Below are 22,595 nucleotides of genomic sequence, written 5' to 3'. Positions count from 1 at the left end.
GAGTATTAGCAGTCTTATTCCTCTGGCTCCAGTTTCTCTGTTTTATGCAAACGTTGACAACGCAATTAAAATGATTAAGATAGCAGGTAGGGGTGCCTGGCTCACAAATGTAGATATTTCAGACGCCTTCACATGCCTTTACATCCATCACAGTGGCATTTATTTGACATTAAATGGAAAGGGGGTCTGTATTGTATGTTACAGTCAGTTATTTCGCTAGCTGTAAAACGTTAAATTGTGGTGTTGTAGCCTTGTGTTCTGTTTGTGATTGAGCTAGCTCGGCTGCTGGCTCTCCTCTGCTGCTAGCTCTCTTCTGCTGCTAGCGCTCCTCTGCTGCTAGCTCTCCTCTGCTGCTAGCTCTCCTCTGCTGCTGTCCCTAAAGGTAGCTGAACCAGGAGTGAAATGTTAAAAAAGGTTCTGGTCTGTGCTCCTAGAAGAATTGGAATGGCATTTATTTATTTATTTATTTTTCTCTCTCTCATCTTGATGTTCTGGAGTCTTCTGCAAATTATATACAGATGCTGTGCCTTCCGTTGGTTTTGGGGGGGGTTAATGGTCAGTGGTTGCTAGTAAATGGCCAAAGGCAGTGGTGTAGTCTAGTTTTTTTGTAGTGAGTATACTGTGACCCCCCCCCCCAGTCTCATATGCACCCATCCTAGAGCGACACCCCATAGGCACCACTACACTCACTACTGCATAAAATATGCATCTACATGTAATTTAGAGCATTATTAAAGACTGCTTATGTGTTACCAACATTCCAATTTATTATAAGCAACAAGACAGGTCAGCTGATAAAACCTGTGCTCCAGGTCCCATATTCATATAACATTTAAGGCTAAATGTAGCTCTTAAAGGTATAGTTCACCCAAAAATGAAAACTGTGTTATTTCCTCAACCTCAATTTGTTCCAAAACTGTATGAGTTTCTTTCATCTGTTTAACACAAAAGATGATATTTTGAAAAATAACACACTTTTCATTTTATTATTGCATTCAGCGTATCACATAGACTACACCACTGGCCAAAGGAACTGCTTTCTGTGCCTGATAATGTCCACTGCTCTGGAATTATATCCCATAGTGATAGTTTGTATTCTGTGGGGAAAACAATGGTTTAGGAAACAATTTCTGTTTTTTTGTGACAATGAGGTAACTATTAATATTATCCACAGATTCGTCAGGTGCCTTACTGTACTTGGCTAGTTAACATTCCAGGTTTAAATAATCAAATCGCTGATTCTCTTTCTCGATTTGAAATTCAGAAATTCCACCTCCTGTGTCCGGATTCAGCGCCAGCCAGCTTGGTCTACCCTCTTTCAACCAAACCGTTATAGATTAGAAATGACCTTCAATTTTATTGCATTCAGCAGCCAAGTACATGTGTAGTATTCTAGCAAAATCGACATTAAAAAAATTTATTCAGTAACTAATGGGCTGAAATACTATTTTATTATATTAAAAGTAATTATTAATATTAATTATTATTATTACTAATAAGATTGGTCAGTGAAACGCTCGTTTTAATCCTATGCTGGCTTCGGTTTAGTAGGAAGAGCCAGGGATGATTGCCTGGTATGGTCTGTTTGGGGGGGATTTTGTCTAAATGTAAATTTAACAAGCTTGCAATTAAAAAAAAAATTAAATATTTGTCCAAAAAGAATTGTCTTTATTTTGACTCAAGTGGTCCTGACTGAAATCTCTTCAAACACTAGTCTGAGAAAGTCTGTGCTGCTCTGGCAATGTTGTTGGCAGAGAGATGAGTTGGAACCATTGTGCCCAAAAAACATTGGAATAAAAAAACTGCATGGAAGAACTGTTTTAATATCAAATAAGCACATTTATGCTAATGCTGTTTATTGTGATGTCCACTTACACTCTGTTCAGGCCACACTATCCTACAGTGACTCCACCACATAAAGGATGCAAATGCACAGATTACTTTTTGCCAATGAGTGTTACAGCCATTTAAATTAATTGTGGTTCACAGGCCAGGGGTGCAGATGGTAGTAGCTGACTTTATCTCCTGTCACTTGCAGGCTAGATGGCAACAATGCCTTTCTCAAATTTGTTTGTCACATGGGGAAAGATGAAAAGTGACAAGTGCTTCCTTTATGACAGAGAATGCTACCATATTCTCTCAAAATGTTGATTATGCTACAGCACTGCATACCACACATAGGGAAATGCTCAAACTGTTCTCTTTCACATAAATGAGATGAAACACAACCCCAATTGGCTAGTGTCATTTTTGTTTAAGACCACCAATTTCCACCAATCATATTAATTGTTTAAATAATTAATAGCTAGATATATCTATTCTTGCTTCCTTCCTTGGGTTTAGCTTGTGAAGATTTGTTGTTAAAAAGGATAAACCACCACTAAGACCAAACAACTGTCTAATGGAGTGAAACTAGTACTTGATAAAAGAATAGCTAGCACAACAATTTTGAAAGCACTGAAAAGTAAAGAAACCACTGGTGTACTAACAACCAGACATCAGATGGGTTGGCCAAGGACTACAAAAGCTGATGAAAGAAACATTGTAAGTGATTTAAATAAAAGGCAAAAAACAACAGTATCATCACCAATCCACCATTAAAATACTTTAAGAGGCAGAAATTTAGAGGCCATTCTAAAAAAAATGCAAACCACTCATCAGCAGTAAGAGTCACAACACTGCAAAACAATTACACAGTAAGTGATAATATTTTAGATATAATATAATGTATGTAATGTAGCAATTTTGGCTCGCGAAGCAAGGTAAATATTTATAAGTAATTATAACACGTTATAGTGACTCCTACATATTTTAACCTAAGTTGAAATTAACGGTAATGGAATTAATGTTACACTTATTTGGTCTGTTTGTCCGGCGAACAGGCCGTGTAACCTCTATTAATTGTATGAAGGCGGTATCTTCCCGGCCGAGAAAGATGCACTTCCCTTTTACTTTATACCATAATATAAATTAAATTAACTTAATAGAGCATGTAGTTCAGTCCAGATGTTGCAGGTACCTTACATTTGTGAGAGATACTCAGAGACAATCACTTGTGGAACAAAAATATGGCGTTTAATGAATGAGACAAACACAACATAAAGCCAACTACACAAACAAACAAAAGAAGTAGAGAAAATGAAGATAAAAATAAAAATACACAAAAGAAATTAAAATTGGGGAAAGGGAGGAAAAGACTGGAAAGAAGAAATTAGAGAAAGGAAGGAAAGGGATGGCAAGCTTAAACTTCCAAATTAAATCACACCCTAACTGGGAAATAGTCACCGGAAACTTAAATTCACCTTAAGACTCAATACAAGGTTCATACTTAAAATACGCATCTAAATTGGTGGGTAAAGGAAATGGTTACTTGCATTGGCTTTCTGCACAAGAGTACGGATGCAACAGAGAAATCTCTGAAGAGTCAGTTGGGGTGGGGTCAGACGTTCTTCCAAGTTCTCCTGAAGGTCAGAGCAGTTGTCATTCTTGGAAGTGAAGCTTGCTTTGAAGGAAGATGGAGTCGTCTCCAAGCTGTTCCAAAAGTCTCACCACGGATTAGTGGTGTTTGTGACATTTTAAAGGTCCCGAACTCCACCCATCTTTGGGGAGATGGCCAATATTACAGCCTGAAATTTCGGAGGAAAATACTCCCTTTGTTTCAGGTGTCTGTGGGAGTGGTTTAGCTAGAAAACTTTTAGATGACTTAAAAGTTTTATCCAAGGTGTATTAAGACGGTATGGCGCCTTTCGTGCTCAAATAAAATACACCATTGTTTGAAAAATGAGTAACCGATAATTTTGTGGTCATTTGGATACTAAACATGAAGGGGAATGACGGTATAAAGGCAGCGGTACATTACATACGCAGATCAGTAATCAAAGTATAACTGATGTTAATACAGTGTTGTGTTCTGACACATGAATAAAATACACCCTTGTCAGGAAAGTAAGGAGCAAATATTTTAAGTCAGGCAAGCCTTAAAGAAGAAACACATTACAACAGGGTTACAAGAATAAGAATTTTAGAGTATCAGTATAATTGGGGAGGAGATACATACGAGTATGGCTTAATGCCGTGGGATGTGGGGCATCTTATTCACTCGTTTTATTAGTAAAAGGAATGTCCCATTGGGTTGTGTGTGTGTCTGTGTTCTGGTTGAGGGCCCCTATGAGTTTAATCAGAGAAGTGGCATGGGGTTATCTGGACTTTGTGTAGGCTCCAAACATTCTGGAGCCAGTTGTGTGTGTGTGTGCCACTGTGGAATGCATCCTCAATAAAATCGTAAAACTGGGTTGCTCATCGGTTGATTGAAGAGTAGATGCCGAAGTTTAGGGTGCCTGGGACATGAAATCTAAATGACCTGTACCAGACGCTACAGTATCTATTATTTATCATAAAATTACATTAATTTACATTAAAATAAAGTTTTATAAAGATTGTATCTTCTACTTAAATTATGCAATACTGAAATATGTTCTAATGCTTAATTTTGTCTTTGGCCTTCAGTATAGCTTAACTGATTGATCATGATGCTGAACAGTTATGCTGGGCATTACAAATTCAACATGTAGAAAACTAGCTGTATAAGTAGATCAATTTTTATTTGTTTGACTATTCTGAAAGCATCTATTGTACCTTCGAGTCCAAGAATCACTCATTAGACCTGATTAAAAATCTATTGAGACACATAATTGGGCAACAATATAAAAAGCCATTTCTAAAGCTTTCTTTTTCCCAAAGAATATAGGGAGAATATAGGGGTGCTATTATTTTTACAAGGACAGAATCTAGAATCATCAGGACTCCTTATGACATTAACTGTAAAGGAATTGTAACTTCACTTTTATAAGGCCCACAGCAAGGAGAAGTTCTGGTATGAACTTTCTTGCCATGATTTCATACACTGTTTCTGGAACCTTTCCATTGCTAATGAGAGATTACAATAGAGATGAGACAGAAAGACAAAACTAAAAAGACAGAGACAAAATGGAAAGGTAAAAGTAAACTATGTTCATTACATTGTCCACTGAGCTGTTATGATTGGCAGTTAGCACCCAATCATTAGCAAGTGCATGTGCACACTGTACACAGTGTCAGCACTGCCTTCGAACTCTGTTGCATTCAATGCTCCGTTTGGCATGCACAATACCAGAGGTTATTTATTTGATTGAAAAGAAAGCATTACTATGAAGTTTAATAAGATTTGCAAACAAACATTAAAAACAAAAAAGTATGGCTTTAGTTGAGTTACCTAGCTATCTGGATTGGCAAGTTTATAGCAGGCATAATATTTTATTTTAAAATAAATTTGAGCACTATTTGTTTTTAACTCACCACAACACCAGTAGCTAAGAGAAACTTTTAGAATTTCTTTTATTTTGTGTTTAGAAATACAAATCAAATATTTGGTGTGTACACCCTCTGCCCGCAAAACAGCATCAATTCTTCTAAGTACATATGCACACTGTTTCTGAAGGAACACGGCAGGTAGATTGTGCTCAGATCTTCTGTGGATGTAGGCTGCCTCAAATCCTTCTGACTCAGTGATGTTGAGATCAGGGTTCTGTGTAGGCCAAACCATCACTTAGAGGGCTCCTTGTTTTATCTATGCTGAAGATAGTTCTTAATGACATTGGCCATATGTTTGGGGTCATTTTCCTGCTGCAGAATAAATTTGGGGTCAATCGGACATGATGGATATTGAAATGCTTGTATTTACTAGGCCTATTTTTTTTCACCCTATTTCTCTGCTTGATTTTTGAAAACATGCTCTAATTTAAATAAGTATATCTCAAAAAGTACAAGGTGTATTTGAATAATTCTAATACCAAAATAAAGGTAACATGTGAGATTGCTGCAGAAGTGATAAAATAAGTATTTATGTTTCGAGATCAGAGTAAGAGAAGATGGAACACAGCAAAAATAAAAAAAAACAAAAAAAAAAATAAACTTTTGCCTGACAAAATATTACAATGTTAGACAGTATATCTGTCAGAAATCAATTTTATAACATCTCACAATGAACTGTTTCAAGTTTGATTTATCTATTGTGTATCAGAGATTTTAGAGAGAGGTTTTTGTAGAGGCACACTCTCCTGTGTCAGGTTGGCACATCTCCTTTTCAGAGTTTTGTCAGATACCAAAATATAAAACTTAATTTCATTGATTTATATGTCACAATAGGTGTTCATTTCATCCAAATATAACTATTTGTTTTTTCTATCTACCCACCACTACCTACAGTAAAAAGACAAACTCGACTTGTGCCAGTCTTTTCAAAACACACCACTTCTGAGTTTTAAAACAGTGTTAATATGGACCAAATAAACACAAAGAAATCCATAATATAAACCTGGTTACATATCTTACAGGTGATCAAAGGTTTTCCTGTATGCCATTCAGATGATCTGTGGGTTTAAAAATGTTTAGCACAATGTTTATGTCTTGAAAACCCACCTTTGTGTGTTTTGTAAACCCAACTGTTTACAGTTATGTGCGTTTTCAGCATTTAAAAAGGCAAAAATCCTGTAGAAAGTTGAGTTAGTGTATTTAGAGGTCCAGGGCATTTAAATAGGATTTAAACTTTGTTTTGTTCAAACAGCCATTTTGCAAAACTGGCTCGGGTGTATTTTCATGCTTGACCCACCTATTTAAAAGTCTAAACCAATAGAATCAAAAGGAAAGCTTGTATTTTGCATCATATTTTCGAAGTATAATAAGTAAGGCAGTAAAGATAGTGTGTCAGGAATGATACATGAATAATGGCCAATGGACTTCATGGTTTTGTAATTCTTTCACAAACTCAGGAAGTAACAGAGACAATAAGCAGAAGTTTCTTTTAGTGGCAGACAGATACAATTTTATAAATCGAAAGGATTTTTTTCTTGGAATTTGATTTATAATCCTGAAACACCAAAAGTATGAGCAAATTTAGTGTCATGGCACTGTAGTGCCATAGTGTAATTTTGTTTTGTGTATTTCTTCCTTCTAATTATGTGAATATTGTTCACACAGTGATGATCCTTATACAGTTGGGTTCTGTAGAATCTCAGCTTTCTGATTTTGCCATGTAATGGATGATTAAGGAGTCGTATATTTCGTATGTATGACATGTTTATTATGTTCTTCATAAACCATTCAAATGGAAGATAGTGTTTCCAGTCGAATAGATTAGTTTTTTCCCATTGTTTTGGTATGCTGCATGTGTAGATACATTCAAGATTTGTGTGTTTATGAACCTGATTTACATATTAAGCTAAAATAGGGGCTGTACCAAGTGGAAGAGGTAAATCCTGACAAAATCTCCAAATCCATTTGAAGAAATAAAGCCCCAAACCTGCAATGAACCTCCACCATGCTTTACTTTTGTCTGCAGAAGCTCATTTTCAAGCTTATTGTATGCAATCCAGTCTTTCTGGGAACAACCTGCCTCCGGCTATGGCCAAATATTTAAAATTTTGTCTCATCAGACCAGAGCACCTGCTGCCATTTTTCTGCGGTATGTTTCTATGTTATCATGCTTAGTCTGGTTTCCATGTCAGAGATATGTTTTTGGCTGCAATTCTTCCACGAATACCACTTCTGGCCATACTTCTCCAGTCAGTAGACGGGTATACCTGGGTCCCACTGGTTTCTGTTTGGAAAAAACATTTGGACCATATGATGCACCTGATCACTTAGAAATTCCAAATGCTTGCTGGCAGTAACACAAGCATGTAGGCTAATGATGGGGCCAGCAAGAAGAAAACAAGATATGGCCACCGAGATCTCCCATGTTTGACAGTTGGAACCAGATAATCCAAGTTGTATGCTTCTCCATACATAAACTCATCCTACTATTGTGAATAATATATATTATTTAACAAACAATATCATCCAGTTTTCCAGTCTGTAGAGGTAAAAGATGCTCCTGCAAAACAGGCTTGCCCCTTTGAAAGTCTGACAAGTCACCTATTTCAACAATGTCTTAAACTTGGTTTATACTATAATGCAAAACAAACAATATATAACTATGAAAAAGAAATAAATGACAACATTTATTTTTTTCACAGTAGCCTATACAAATAATATTATCCCTTACAACAAAGGGTGTTCACATTATTTTGTCCAACCCCTAAAGCTAAATGGTGGTCACACCAAATTTTCTTCGGTTTGATCACGTTGTAAATTGATTAAAAAAGAAACAATTAAAGTATGTATTTTTGAAAGCAGTCGTACATTACAGCATTTCTTCCTAAAGGCTTTACACAGTACTGTACATCCACCAGGTTCCCACTGCTGGGCCCCTGAGCAAGGCCTCTTAACCCTCAATTGCCCTCATTATTGTATAAATTATTATGGAAGCGAGGAAGAAAGTCATTGATTAAAAATCCATTGCATTGCAGACTTTTCCACATTTTCCACTTGTGTTCTGTATTCACAATGATATATAGGAACTTGATAAAGGAAGTATGGAAAGAAAATTGCATTTTCTGATCACATCTAGAAGTCACAAATCACTAGATTACTCACTCACTCATTTTCTACTGCTTATCCGAACTACCTCCGTTCACGGGGATCTCAGGTGTCATCGGGCATCGAGGCAGGATACACCCTGAACGGAGAGCCAACCCATCGCAGGGCACACACACACTCTCACACTCACGCACTACGGACAATTTTCCAGAGATGGAAATCAGAGATAATCAACCTACCAAGCATGTCTTTGGACCGGGGTAGGAAACCGGAGTACCCGGAGGAAACCCCCGAGGCACGGGGAGAACGTGCAAACTCCACACACACAAGGCGGAGGCAGGAATCTAACCCCGACCCTGGAGGTGTGAGGCAAACGTGCTAACCACTAAGCCCTACAAATCACTAGATTACATTACTATTAAATGCACAAGCAATATAGCATTGACACAAAAGAACAGAGCTTTGTGTAACTCAATAAAATATGCATAATTCAAAATTAATAATTTCAATAATTCTATAAAAACAAAGCTGAATATCAAGATGAATAAATAATGAGACATAACATTAACTATAAATGGCACAATATAACTGGCTAAATATAAGAATCAAGAAAAAACTAAATAATTATATAGCATAATTATTTGTGGTGCCATTAATTTTTTGTGTGACAAACATCATGTTTGACCAATGACAGGATATTGAAAGGATTATTTGTGCTCCCCTTCCCACCATTCAAGAACTGTATATATCCAGAGTGAGGAAAAGGGCTCAGAAAATCATTCCGGATCCCTCACCTCCAAGTCATCCACTTTTTGAACTTTTACCATCTGGTCGGTGATACAGAGCTAAAAAAAACCAGCCCAACCAGGCACAAGTTTCAAGCACATCCCTGCATTTCAACCTATTCTATTCCATTCTACCATCTATAGCACAACGGTACATACAATTTATTTATTTTTAAATTTTTTACGTGTATTTTTTGTATTCTCGTTTTGTTGTCTCTGTGTACTGTAAACGTATGACACTAAAACAAATTCCTTAAATGTACAAGCATACTTGGCAATGAAGCTCTTTCTGATTCTGACGCTGCATATGACTATAGATGGCAGATGCAAAAGCAAAACACACTTTAATTCACGTTTCTACTGTCAGCTTTCTGGTGAATGTCTTTCCTTTGCAGCCTACTCATTTTTAATCTTCAATTCACACTGTAATGAAAAACAAGAGAAGGCAAACAAGAAATGTTTGAGTGTGTATGTATTCGCTCACCAGTTCACTGGTCACATTATTAGATACACCTGTACCTCTGTCCATTCATACATTTATTCATTCAGCCAATCATGTGGCTATGCCAGATCACCGTTGGGATGTGGTGAAAAGAAAGATTCATAGTATGACTGTAACTGACAAATCTGTAGCTATTACAACATGAATCCATGTCATAGAGAATTGAGGATATTCCTATACCAAAGGGGATCCTAGCAAGTATTAATATAGTAGTTCTAATAAAGTGACAAGTGAGGTTGTGTTCAATATATAGCCAAATTCCAGGTAAATTTATTTGAATTATATAAATTAATGTATTATTGCTGCTGTTAAGGTAAATAAATGCTCCCCTATAGTTCTAGAAATGCTTACACACTCAGTGACCATTTTACATCAATGAGCATCATCGAACAGTCCTTTAGTAAAGTTGCTTTTATGTATTTATCAATTAGAAAATACCACCTGATTTGATAATGCTGATTTTCTTCATACATGTGTACATTGATTAATTGTAATTCAAAGCAAAGTACATTAGATTACTAATTTAGATTAGAAGTTATTAGAAATGTTTTAGTCTACACCAAGGAAAAGCATTATTCAGCAAAAAGACAGGATCTGGAGACAAATTAGAGAAACATAAAAAAGCTGTGAAATAAGTCCTGATTTTGTGCAAGAGGGAAGTATGGGAAACTGATTAATTCAGAGGGAAAAAAAGCGAGATTATGGCACACAACATAATAGGGAGACCTCCAGAGGAACAGCAGAGGATTGTTTTGTCAGTTGAATTTGTGAATGGCAAGTATTGCACAGCAATAAAATAAGAGGTCATGATACATGGAAGCAACTTAAAAGTCAGCTTTCATCCTACATTTCTACATAGCACATTTACTTAAAAATGCTTTTACTATTCTGCCACTATTCTGTTACAAAATAAATCTTATCTATCTTCATAAATAAGCCAATGTCTAATTGAACAGTAGACAAAAAAATAAAAATAAAAAATCACTGTTTCAGGGTGCAGGAATATATAATTGTGTGGTAGCAAAATGAATTTTATGGTCAGTATAATAATATTTTTGATGAGAAATGACAAATTATAATTTATAAATTTGCTGGCAGTAATTAAGAAAAGGACACATTTCTTATATACACCAAGGCCAGTATTCATTAAAATTCTTAGTGAAAAGAGCTGCTTCTTATGATGAAATTCTAAGAAATTCTTAGAAATGTGGGTGTGTCCCCTTTAAAATACATTTTGTTTTTCTTCAGTCATTCAGAGGTGGACTTGCTGGTGTGTTTTGGGTCATTGTCCTGCTGCAGAACCCAAGATCGCTTCAGTTTGAGGTCAAAAACAGATGGCTGCATATTTCCTTCAGGATTTTTTTTTTTTAGCAGAATTCATGGTTCCATGTATCACAGCAAGTCTTCCAGGTCCTGAAGCAGAAAAACGTCCCTAGACCATCACACTGCCACCACCATATTTTACTGTTGGTATGATGTTTTTTTCTGAAATGAAGTGTTACTTTTACACCAGATGTAATGGGACACACACCTTCCAAAAAGTTCAATTTTTGTCTTGTCAGTCCACAGAGTATTTTCCCCAAAAGTCTTGGGGATCATCAAGATGTTTTATGGAAAATCTGAGACAAGCCTTTATGTTCTTATTGCACAGCAGCGGTTTCCATCTTGGAACTCTGCCATGCTTGAACACTTTTTCATACAGGGTCATGTAGGTTTGGATTTTGTTTTCCCTTAATGATAAAAACCTTGCATGTTGTGTTTACTTGTGTTATCTTTGACTAATATTTAAATTTGTTTGATGCTCTGACACATTAAATTGGGACAAACATGCAAATAAATAAAAAAACAGTAAGGGGGCAAACACTTTTTCACACCACTGTATTATTATTGTCTAAGAGCTTATCTCTAATATGATCTCTCTCTCACACACACACACATATATATATAAAAATAATTTTCGTGTGATCATATTACAGATAAGATCTCAGGCACAATGCACAAATGCCATATATATTATTTTGAGATCAACTAAAAAACTGAGCTGAAATGCCATAGTGGCAGTAGTTACAGTAAGTAATTTGCCGCTATGTATTTCTGTGCTGTGTCGGAGATGTTTACATTTACATTTGTTACATAGCGCATCTTTTGTATGATCAGTCATAAACGTAATCCCTACACAATATAGCCTGAAACATCTTAAAATAAAGTGAAAGCTTTTAATAGACTGTATTTAAAAAAAGATTTTTTAAACAACCAATCACAGTCTTTGAAAGAATGTGTCATATTGGAATTAGCAATTCTTAGAAATGTTTAAGCTAAATTAGGAGCTCTCTGAGCTTATTCTTAGAATATTTCTGAATCAAGGCCCAGGAATGTATAAAAAGAGAAAAAAAATATATATTATAAAACTCAAGCAAGCAATATGTATGAAATCATAATAATATAAAGTCTTTCTTGCACATGCCCTTCAATTTAAATGCTTTCATTTAAATGCAATAAGCATGTGAATATGGATGGGAAAAAACAAATCCCTTCTGCTAAAAACACTCAATTTACTGACAGCCAAATGATTTCATGCTGTCACTTAATCTAATTTCTTCCACAATGCCCTCTAATTAGCATATCCAAGTGAATTAATACTTCTAGGGCTTTAGCAACGGGGAAATCTGTCCAGCCTCTAATATTCGTGGAGTGCCAACAAGCTTTGTCTATTTGAATAACTGTTCTTTCAGGCTACAAATATTTAGACATTGACATAGTTATTGTTATTTTAGTTGTCTACCACAGTAGATTGGAGTTGAAATGAAATAATGAAAATGAGCTCAAAGTGGGGTGCTGAAATTTTAAGTGGCATATCCCATATATGGAATGGTCTGGTGTAACTATTTTTAACAGAGGATGTGTTGATTAAATTAAATATACCATAGTACAGCTGAAGTCTTGAATCTGATTTTTTTTTCCTACAACATTATCTATAAATTGTATCTACAAATGAAAAATGCATCATTAATAATATATATTTATTTTTATTTATAACCATTGGCAAATCACTGTGGTAAAAGTGGAAAAATCTATTTTTTTGTTTTTATTTATACATTCTATGAATTACATTAAATAGAACTGTCATTTTAGCAGTTGCAAATTCAGCTGCAGTCAAAAGCTCAATCTGGGGGAAAAAACATTCACATGCACACCTCAATGAGAATAGAGTAAAACAAGGCCCAAACTATCCAAATTATATAAAGCATTTATTTGGCTTTTATCAGATTTTAATGTACTTACATCATCATGATTTTGGATAGGTAGTGGATGAACATTAACAACAAAGTGTTATTTGTCTCCTACATTTGTAGGAGGATCACAAGACATTTGATATTTATCATCTAATTTTGGAGAAGGTGTATGTATATTTAGTATAAAGATTTTGAGTATAACGTAAACCTTGCTTTGAGCAATCTCAACTCCTGCAAGGATGATGGCACGTTTATATATTGATGACACTGTCTCAAGTATTAATTGCTTATTTATTATTACTTTTTCAGTAACTAGCAGATGCTTACATCTAAAGTGACAACAGAAGTACTTTGTAGTTTCTATCAAAATATACCCTCGTACAAATTCACTAAGCCAGAAATGGGGTATTTTTATTATTACCATTTTTATACTATTATATTATTTCTATTATTACTGCAGTCATTTTATAATATTGGCATTAATTTAAAAACAAATTCATAAGAATATGAAAAAAAGAAAGTGAGCCAACACAAACCCATAAATAAAGACAAATGAATCTAGACATGCCTTTATAACAACAACAATTGTGAACCTATAATTGGTGGATACAATGGTCTGTACATGAAAATGGTGCAGACAGAATTTTAAAGTTACACTGATGAAGGAAAGGATATTTAAAGAGTTAAATCTTTTTGAGGATGAAACCTTCCTTATAAATCATTTTTGTTGGGCACAGAATATTCTTTAAATGCTACACAACATTTTCAGCACATCTACCGAATCCACTGTAATTGAGAATGCATGTAACACAAATAAATTTATATATATATATATATATATATATATATATATATATATATATATAAATTTATATATATATATATATATAATTTAAAAAAATAGTATTACTCCATTAATTATTTTTAAATCTACCTAATTCACAAAATAAAATAAAAAGTTGGGATGGGATGCAAGGGATGATGGCAAACTTAAAACAACAGGAGTGGGTGCTATTTGAGCTGTGGAGAATAAGGCAGGAGGGATAGAGAGAAGCAGTCAAGATGAGCTCCAGTACAGGCTAGACAAGAAGGACCATCATTACAGCTAAGCGCGGAAAGCAGATTTTGGTTGAAATATCCGGGTACATAGTAAAATATATGATGCAATCATGTGACCCTGGACCACTAGCCACAAACATACAATGATAAAGTGTGCATGAGCAAAAAGTTAGACAAAAGGGATTTTACATTCACACCAGCTCACATGGGTAAAGGCAGCAAATGTGCTTCAATATATCACATCTCCATATTTATACAGCATTATCCACACATCAAATCTACCAACCTATCTCTACAATGTTATTTCACCGAGACAAATACTGTACATTTTCATTAATATAGCATACACATGCCATGCACACACATACACACCATCGCCATATCGCCATGCATCCTACAACAAACACACAGCTCCTGTCCCAACAAAGACAATATGAACTTTGCAACAACAAAAAAAAAAGTTATAAATATAATTTTAAAAAGTGGAGAGAAACTGGAAATTTGGCAGAGAAGAGGAGACAAAGTAGAATGTTTATCAGTAGAATGCTCTATTATGGCCCAGAGAGGATTTCTTTCTACAAGCTGATGAGGAAAACACAAATTTCTAACAAACAAAGAGAAGCTTCTTCTCCCAGCCATTTACATTGCAGAATCATTACAACACTGTCACAACATTATTATTTCCAGTTGTTTAATTTCACTTACATTTTAAACCTAGTCTACATCAAAGACCTTAAAGTTCTAAGCATTTTCTGACCAAGAGGATTCATTTCTGATATAATAAAACAAGGGCAAATGTGAAGCAGATGTTCATTTGTGAGTTTTAAAACAAATTGATAAAAAGAAGCCTGGGTGGGTTAAGAGCAGAACAAAAGATTAAATTCACAGATTAGAGCAATTAAGATGGCAAGCAAGATCATCTAAATAATTAGTTTGATACTGCATGCATATTTATCTTTATATATGCTGCAATATGAGTCATAATTGTATCAAATATTATAGACTAGGCATAAAGAACATTTAAAAAATGAACTAAATATATAAATAAATCTCCTGTATACACTTATGTAAAGAACAAGAAAATAGAAAATTATTATATTTTAGATTATGCTATAAAGCTACTACTGAGACCTTTATGCTCACCATTCACTATTTACACTGAACAGTCATAAGAGTGACTCAAGCAGACTGGGAAGAAAAGCACGGCAATGCTTTAGCCACACAGAAGTTCATTAAAATTTACAGTCTTCCTTTAGTCATGTCTGTGGCACACAAAAAACACACAGAGACCACCAAATCTGGCAAAGTACACTGCCACACTGTTCATTGCCACACTGGTGCAAAACTTGCAAAATTTTACATTCAGGCATAGTACCTGTTTTCTATGATTTACTGTAAAAACCCTAAAACTGTGAAAACCCTTAATAATTATTACAATTAAATATTTCAAAATAAATACCAAAATTTAATAGTGCAAACATTTCAAACGTAAAACTTAGATGCCAGCCGCAAAAAACGCACTGTGTTTGGTCTTATTGGTCAACTCATTCAACTGGCTTTAAATGTTGTTCTGTACCATCACTTTTTGTTAGATCATGGAAATATATTTGCAAATTTAAAGACATTCTATTTATATTATGCACAAGATAACACCTGTTCTAATGTCGTATGAAAAAGGGCAAGGAAAGGACATTAAACTGTACAAATTATTGACTTGGGTAGCCTTTTATTCTATATATTAGTACAGTAATACCTACGGGATTTTTCTTACACAATGGCATAAAATCATGCTGTCACTTTGTAAATGCGGAATTTACTGTTAAGCAGTCGGAGTAAGGCAAATGGAGTAAAAGAGTAAAGCCATTTTTCCACTGTTGCAAACCATGGAATGTGAGGGAATATTACAATATATAAATAATATTGCTATTGATAAATGCTGTAATATTTATAGGAAATTAACTACATAATAAAAAAGATATATTTCACTATGATCAAGTACTAGTACAACAGTGTATGAGGGCCAATTTCAGAAATACATTTTAGAACGTTGTGGCATCAAATATTAACTCCATTGATACTACCAAGTTTCCCGTTGGACCTCCTAACTACAAGACATAACTTTGACTGCTATTAACAAGTGTGCTGACTAATTCCAATGTGCGTTCACAATACAACCTTCTGAAAAAATAAGTCAATAATTAGTCGCCAACAGATAACTGTGTTAAGAATATACAGGACTGCCATCACCACCTTAAGATGCACAATAAGTCTGCCAAAGCCAGGAGGTTATAATAATTAAGCAAACGGTCTGCAAAAAAAAAAAAGGCATCTATCCAATCGATCGCTCGCGCAATCTAACAATGCACCCCATGTATTCCAGCAGTGTTTTCGGACTTTTCATTTGAAGTTAATTTAGAGCAACATTTAAGTGACGTGGTGTAAATAAAGTGAATGCCAAAACTTGTACCATCGATGGACCAGCAGAGGTAAATGCACGCTTTTGCATGGTTGCATCTTGTTACTAAATACAACAAATTAGCGCTTTCTTTAAGAACAGAAACATTGGCAATGTACATGCAGCGCTAGGTTGTGCAGCGTGAATGATACAGCGGCACCCAAAAGAAAGCTCAGAGAAGAAAAAAACGAGAAAAGACGAGCTGTAAAGATGGCGGTGTGTTAATGTTTGGTGGCTAAGGGGTGATTTTTTTATCGAGACGCGCGAGTGCAATGTTTCCCTTTAGTTGAACATGCGCACAATCTTACCTGTTTTCTCCTTGATCTCGCAGAGTACACTGAAGAGGGCAGGCTTCATTCTGTGGCAGTTCAGGCCATGCTTTCTGTTTTAGCGTTGAAAAGGATAAAAGATTGATATTTGGTCAGTTGGAATAAATTATTGTGCTGCATATATTTTAAATGATTTAGATTTTAAGGTGCGATCATTCTGACCTGAATCTAAACCTATGAGATGAAGCCTTTTGTATACATTCTTTAAACGAAAGTTAACGTCATTTTAACAATAACATGCATAAACATCTGTGAAAAGTCTCTCTCTCTCTCTCATATATATATATATATATATATATATATATGTGTGTGTGTGTGTGTGTGTGTGTGTGTGTGTGTGTGTGTGTGTGTGAGAGAGAGAGAGAGAGAGAGAGAGAGAGAGTGTAACCGAATGTACATATTGTCTGTTAGTTACTGTTTAAAAGTCATTTGTAATATAATTATTGTCGAAGGTATTTGTATAGAATTCGTTGAAAATGTTTAGGAAAGCATAGTACAAAATAGCATATAAATCCAAAGTGAATTGTCAGTTTAAGTGATTCCGTGTATTTAGAATGTTAAATAATAGTGTTTTTTTATATACTATATTGTGCTACAGTCTAACTTGTAGTCAAAGTCAATGTAATAATGCCAATTGAACTGATGTGATTTGAATTAACTGAATTTAAAATAAATGCACCAACTTTGCCTGCGCCTCGTCCAGACTTTGGTCTGTTATGGTCATGATTTGATGGAGAATGTCGCCGATGTCTTGCTTCCTTCCGTCCCCTTCGGAGCCATCGTGTCCATGTGGAGGCGGAACTGCCATGCCCCCCTGCACCGTGTGGCCAGCCAGAGTCACACCGCTGAGAGTCTGCATGATTTGGGCTTGTTCGTCCATCAGATCGCCGGAACACAATCAATTGGCTTCTGAGAAGGGAACGAGCACATGCAAAAGAAAAAAAAAAGCAACTTGACTACAGCGTGAGCAGCGTTTTATGGGCTCCGAGATGTGAAACAATTTCGCGTGAAGGTAAACGGCATGAATCGCCGCCAGCGATACAGCAGAATTGCTAGTCCAGTGAGGTCCTGCAAAAAAAAAAAAAAGCCCGCGATGAATAGTTCCGTTCGGTAAAAGTCAATGGTGGTATTTCGGCGTAATTGTTTAAACTTCAGGATTAGGGTGACAGCGGTAGATCGTGGAATACAGTCGGAACAGTGCAAGCTAAATTGACTTTGTCTTTTCTCTTTGAAGCCCCTTGGAGATTACTTAAATTTTAGCAGTCTACTTCACTGATTTTTTCTTAACTTCTTAAAACATGCTCGTGTGTGTGTGTGAGTGAGAGAGAGAGAGAAAAAACAACAATTTTAACCTGACGGTAAGCAAATAGGTTAAATAGTAAACCGACTGAACAAACGAATAAATACATACATACATACATACATACATACATACATACATACATACATACATACATACATAAAATACCTAAAAATGAGAGAATATTCCAAAATGTTTGCCTCTTTATTTTAGGGTTAAAATAAGAAAATATATTATTAGTACCGGCACCAATAATTGAAGCCTACAGTGTGGCAAGTTAAAAATTAGTAATCATATTTTAAAAGAAATACAGTTTGTCGTTTTTTTGACTATTGTGTAGAAAACGGGAAAACTCCCGGAAAAAACTGTGCAAAAATATTTTGCTCAATTTTATGAGGCAAGCGCTTGGGGTGTGTGCTTAATGTTTGTTGATGGCAGCGGTAGTACGAGACTGACAATGTTTCAATGGCATTCTCTAAGTGTGGATGGCTCATATCTTAAGCTGCACGAAAATATAAGACAAAAAAAAATCGACACAAATGCACGCTCCGCCTTCTGGGGAGGGGTTTGGGTTCTTGTCACTTCTGTCCAGAAACAAACAAAACAAAACGCGCGATGTTTCTTTTTATAACAGTAATTATACTCAAGAATATTGAAAAATAAAAAAAAAATAAAAAAAAACTGAAGTCCCTGCATTGCGCGTGGCGCAGTCGTTCTATCAAGATGCCCTCACAACAAGAATGAGAAGAACATTTGCAATAATATATAGAAAAGACGTACCCGAAGTTTTACACTGGTTGATGCTAAACTGATAATAAATTGCTCTAGCTCCCCGTTTCTCTTGACTATAGCAAAGTATGGTCGCTTCTACCAAGCCTTGCTTGCAGACTATAGGACATGTTTATAACATTGGTAAGAAAACGCTTTGAACCAATGCTCGTGTTTTCACCGTCTATGTGATGGCCAAAACGTCCAATGAAACCACGCGGGTCCGCCCTTAGCGCCGTGGTGCTATTGCTCTGTGAGATAGCAACTTCTGATTGGCCGTTGCTAGGATGACAAGCACGGCATAAGAAGGCGGTTCTGGCCAGAGCTCCTCTGCAGTTGCTATGGTAGCAGACTAGTCTGTGAGCCGGGCGCGCTCGAGATCTGACGGTGTGCTACTGACGGTTTTTTCTTGCACACTTCATGGTTTTTAGGTTACCGTGATCTTTTTTGTACCGAAACGAAGATGATGTTTGTCGACTTTCTATGCGTTTTGCCGTTTGACCCATTTCAACTGATTCATGATTTTACATACATCTGTCTTAAGTAATAAGGCTGGCTAAATTAGTACTAATATATAGTACTAATAAGTACCGTTTGGCAATCACTGTTGCAACATATGCATTGTAACTCCTGCAAATTACATTCCTACGATAATATACAACAGAGTGAAATGTTACTACAGCTAAATTTGTTTATTGATTTATGTTGTGTGTGCTTTATGGGTCATTTTAAAATCACACATATACTTACATTTAAAGTCTAAGTGTTCTTTTTTTTTCTTATGTAATTATACTTATCAACTACACAAAATGTTAAAATATATGAGTGTTTAAAAGACACTTGGAATAAACAAACAAGCAAACCAGGGGCAGTTCTAGGATTTTATCTTTAGGGGGGCTTAGCCCTCAGTGAGAATTTAAAACAAGAAGAGATTTATGTTATATGACTACATAGTAAGCCAAAAGTTATGGTATTATTTAAAATGGCAAAAGTGGACACCAAAATTTTATGCATGATGTAATGATGAGAGTCTTGAATTAAATCTGTTCATGTATGTGTGCATTCTCTACAAACAGTGTGTACAATGAATGCAGTCATTAATAAAAAAAAAAGATTCACAAGACAAAGACCAAATCAATAAATGTTATTTTTAATTAATATTGAATGGAATGTTTGCATTAATATTTTGTTTGTGCTATCAACTCTGGTGATAAGAATAGTGAAATTTCACTGCTTTTGGTTGCCGTCTTTGCGGCTTTCCGCCGATTAACCTTATAGATAAATGCCTTCAGCTCTGAATGCGCGTGCACGCTGCATGTGCCTGAGCTTCTCCGTTCGAATAAAGCAGACAGCTGATGGCGCACTTTTGAAAGGCTACAACGCACGCGAGTAAAAGTAAAGTAAAAAAAATTCGCTCTTGGATAAAACTGATAAATAATTTTCTTTCCCATCAACGACATGTCCATTTTTTTTTAAGTAAAAATTATACTTATAGTTTTAGGGTGTCTGAGATCACAGACGGGGCTGGAGCCACCCTAAAAAAAGGTCTAGAACCGCCCCTGAAGCAAACAAAGAATCACAGATGTGCTGATGGGGCTGATGATCAAAACTAAGGGGTACAGAAAAACTAAGGCAGTTAGAAAGATACCACTCCAACGCTCTAGCGCATATCAACACCACTCTGTGAATGAACATAATGGATCCGATGACCTATGGGGTTGCCTTCATCACTGATGAAGGAGAATTACTGTTGCAGAACTAAAGGGCAAAGCATCAGATATGCCAAAACTCAAATTTAAAAATAAATAAGACCAACACTTTCAGAGAAATAAGTAAGAACGCCCAAAGCCTAATAACCTTTGTATTCAATATTTGATCAGTGGACAGAAAATAATGAATAAAGCTCGACAAAAAATTGAAAATCTAAACTATTACTACATATTTTTAAGATGATGATGATGATGAAGATGAAGATGATGACATGATGTCAGTTAATAAGTTCCACAAAGATTTAAGTTTCTTTATTTATCTGCTATTCTGGATTTTGTTTATGTGGCAGTAATAGTTAAAGTATAGTAATGAAATATATATAATAAGGAACTGTTTTAAAAAATAAGAAGTTCCACATTTATGGCTTAAAACATTTGACTGGTATTGAATATCATCAATTTGAAATGTATATACATGTATTTATAGTTATGTGAAAAAATTAGGACACCCCCTGTGTTTTTTAATTTTTTTATAAATAGTAATTTTTTTTTTCTAAAATAGTTCAAACTATTATGGGCATTTGAGCTTCATTTTAATATCGGAAGATTCAAGAAATTTAACAAACAAAGCAAAGAAAATACTTTTTTAAAATTATCTTTAAAATGTAATTTTAAAAAGATCCAATTTCTTGTGAGGAAAAAGTAAAGACATTTTACTACATTTATACATTTATTTGTACTAAAAAATAAATAAAATTACCTGCAGGTGTATAACATCAGGTGCAAATTATTAGAACATTGTTACAGAGCATTGCATTTTTTTTAAACCTCAGATATTTAGTTTAGTTTGCTCTTAATTGTTGAAGTGAGGGGTATCACCATGGTGCAATCCAAAGAGCTCTCTGAGATCTTCAGATAGAAGATTGTTAATACTTGTAAGTCTGGCAAGGGATATAAAACAATCTTAAAATAATTTGTAATCAGCCATTCTACTGTCTGGTAAATCAAAAAAGTAGAGAACATTTAAAACAACTGCCAGTGTGGCCAGGTCAGGCTATTCAAGCAAATTCACCCCAGCAGACTGCAAGATGCTTAAAGTCTCCAAAAACCCTAAAATATCATCACGGGACCTAAAGCAAGTTCTTGCTAAAGTTGATGTCAATTTGAATTAATCTACAATCAGAAGGAGACTGCACAACTTTAATTATCATGGGAGGTGTGCAACAAGACTGAAGTTTTTGAAAAAACAAAGACAAAGGCAGAGACTTCTGGAGTAATGTGCTTTGAACAAATGAGTATAAATTGTAATTATTTAGAGACTATAAAAGAGGGCATGTTTTACATAAACTAAATACAGCATTTCAGGAAAAGAACCTTATAACAACTATGAAACATGGTGGTGGAAGTGTTATGATTTGGGGATGCATTGCACTATGAATTCTACATTTTTTCAGAATATGTTAGACCATCTGTTAAAGAAATTGAAACTAAAGTGGAACTGGACCTTGCAACATAACAAAAACATACCAGTACATACATTGGTACACTGGCTGAAAAGTAAAAAATGGAGAATTCTGGAATTGTCCAGTCAAAGCCCAGATCTAAATCCTGCGGGGTGATTTAAAATGGACTGGGCATGCAAGAAACCCCTCAAACGCACAGATAAAAAATTCTGCATTGAAGGGTGGGTGAAACCTTCTTCAGACACTGGTAGATGGCTACAAGAAATGTCTCATTGCTATTTATTGCATAGGGTGTCAACTTTTTTCAGTAGAAATATTTGTTTTGTTGATTTATTTTGTTGTTGTTTACAAGCAATGATATCATTTTCATTTAAAGAAACAAATTGAAACGAGATCAGAAATTGACGTTGACATTTCTGAATAAAAAACTTAATATTTAATGAGATGTTCTAATTTTTTCACATTACTGTACACAAATTAATCAAACTGTAAATCTTTGTAGGACAGCATATGGCAGATCATAACTTAGTTACAAAAG

General features: G+C 35.2%; 1 protein-coding gene across 9 annotated transcripts in view; it reads right to left on the bottom strand.

The window, feature by feature from the left end:
• pbx3b (pre-B-cell leukemia homeobox 3b) overlaps positions 1 to 19,107 on the bottom strand; it is a 105,486-nt gene extending 86,379 nt beyond the window's left edge. For 4 of the 9 annotated variants that reach the window (XM_047799737.1, XM_047799736.1, XM_047799740.1 and 1 more), the window contains exons 1-3: positions 18,898 to 19,106; positions 17,501 to 17,885; positions 16,797 to 16,870 (exon numbers count right to left, since the gene is read on the bottom strand). In XM_047799737.1, coding sequence (XP_047655693.1) covers positions 16,797 to 16,870; positions 17,501 to 17,697 — 271 coding nt within the window. In that variant the 5' untranslated portion in view covers positions 17,698 to 17,885; positions 18,898 to 19,106. Of the gene's footprint in view, positions 1 to 16,796; positions 16,871 to 17,500; positions 17,886 to 18,897 lie in introns of all 9 variants that reach the window. The other 5 variants (XM_027171035.2, XM_047799739.1, XM_047799742.1 and 2 more) reach the window with 3 other exon arrangements.
• Between the last annotated feature and the right edge of the window lie 3,488 nt (positions 19,108 to 22,595).

This window comes from Tachysurus fulvidraco, chromosome 14, assembly GCF_022655615.1.
Source record: "Tachysurus fulvidraco isolate hzauxx_2018 chromosome 14, HZAU_PFXX_2.0, whole genome shotgun sequence".
NCBI lineage: Eukaryota > Metazoa > Chordata > Actinopteri > Siluriformes > Bagridae > Tachysurus > Tachysurus fulvidraco.
This window is presented reverse-complemented; position numbering and strand designations above follow the sequence as displayed.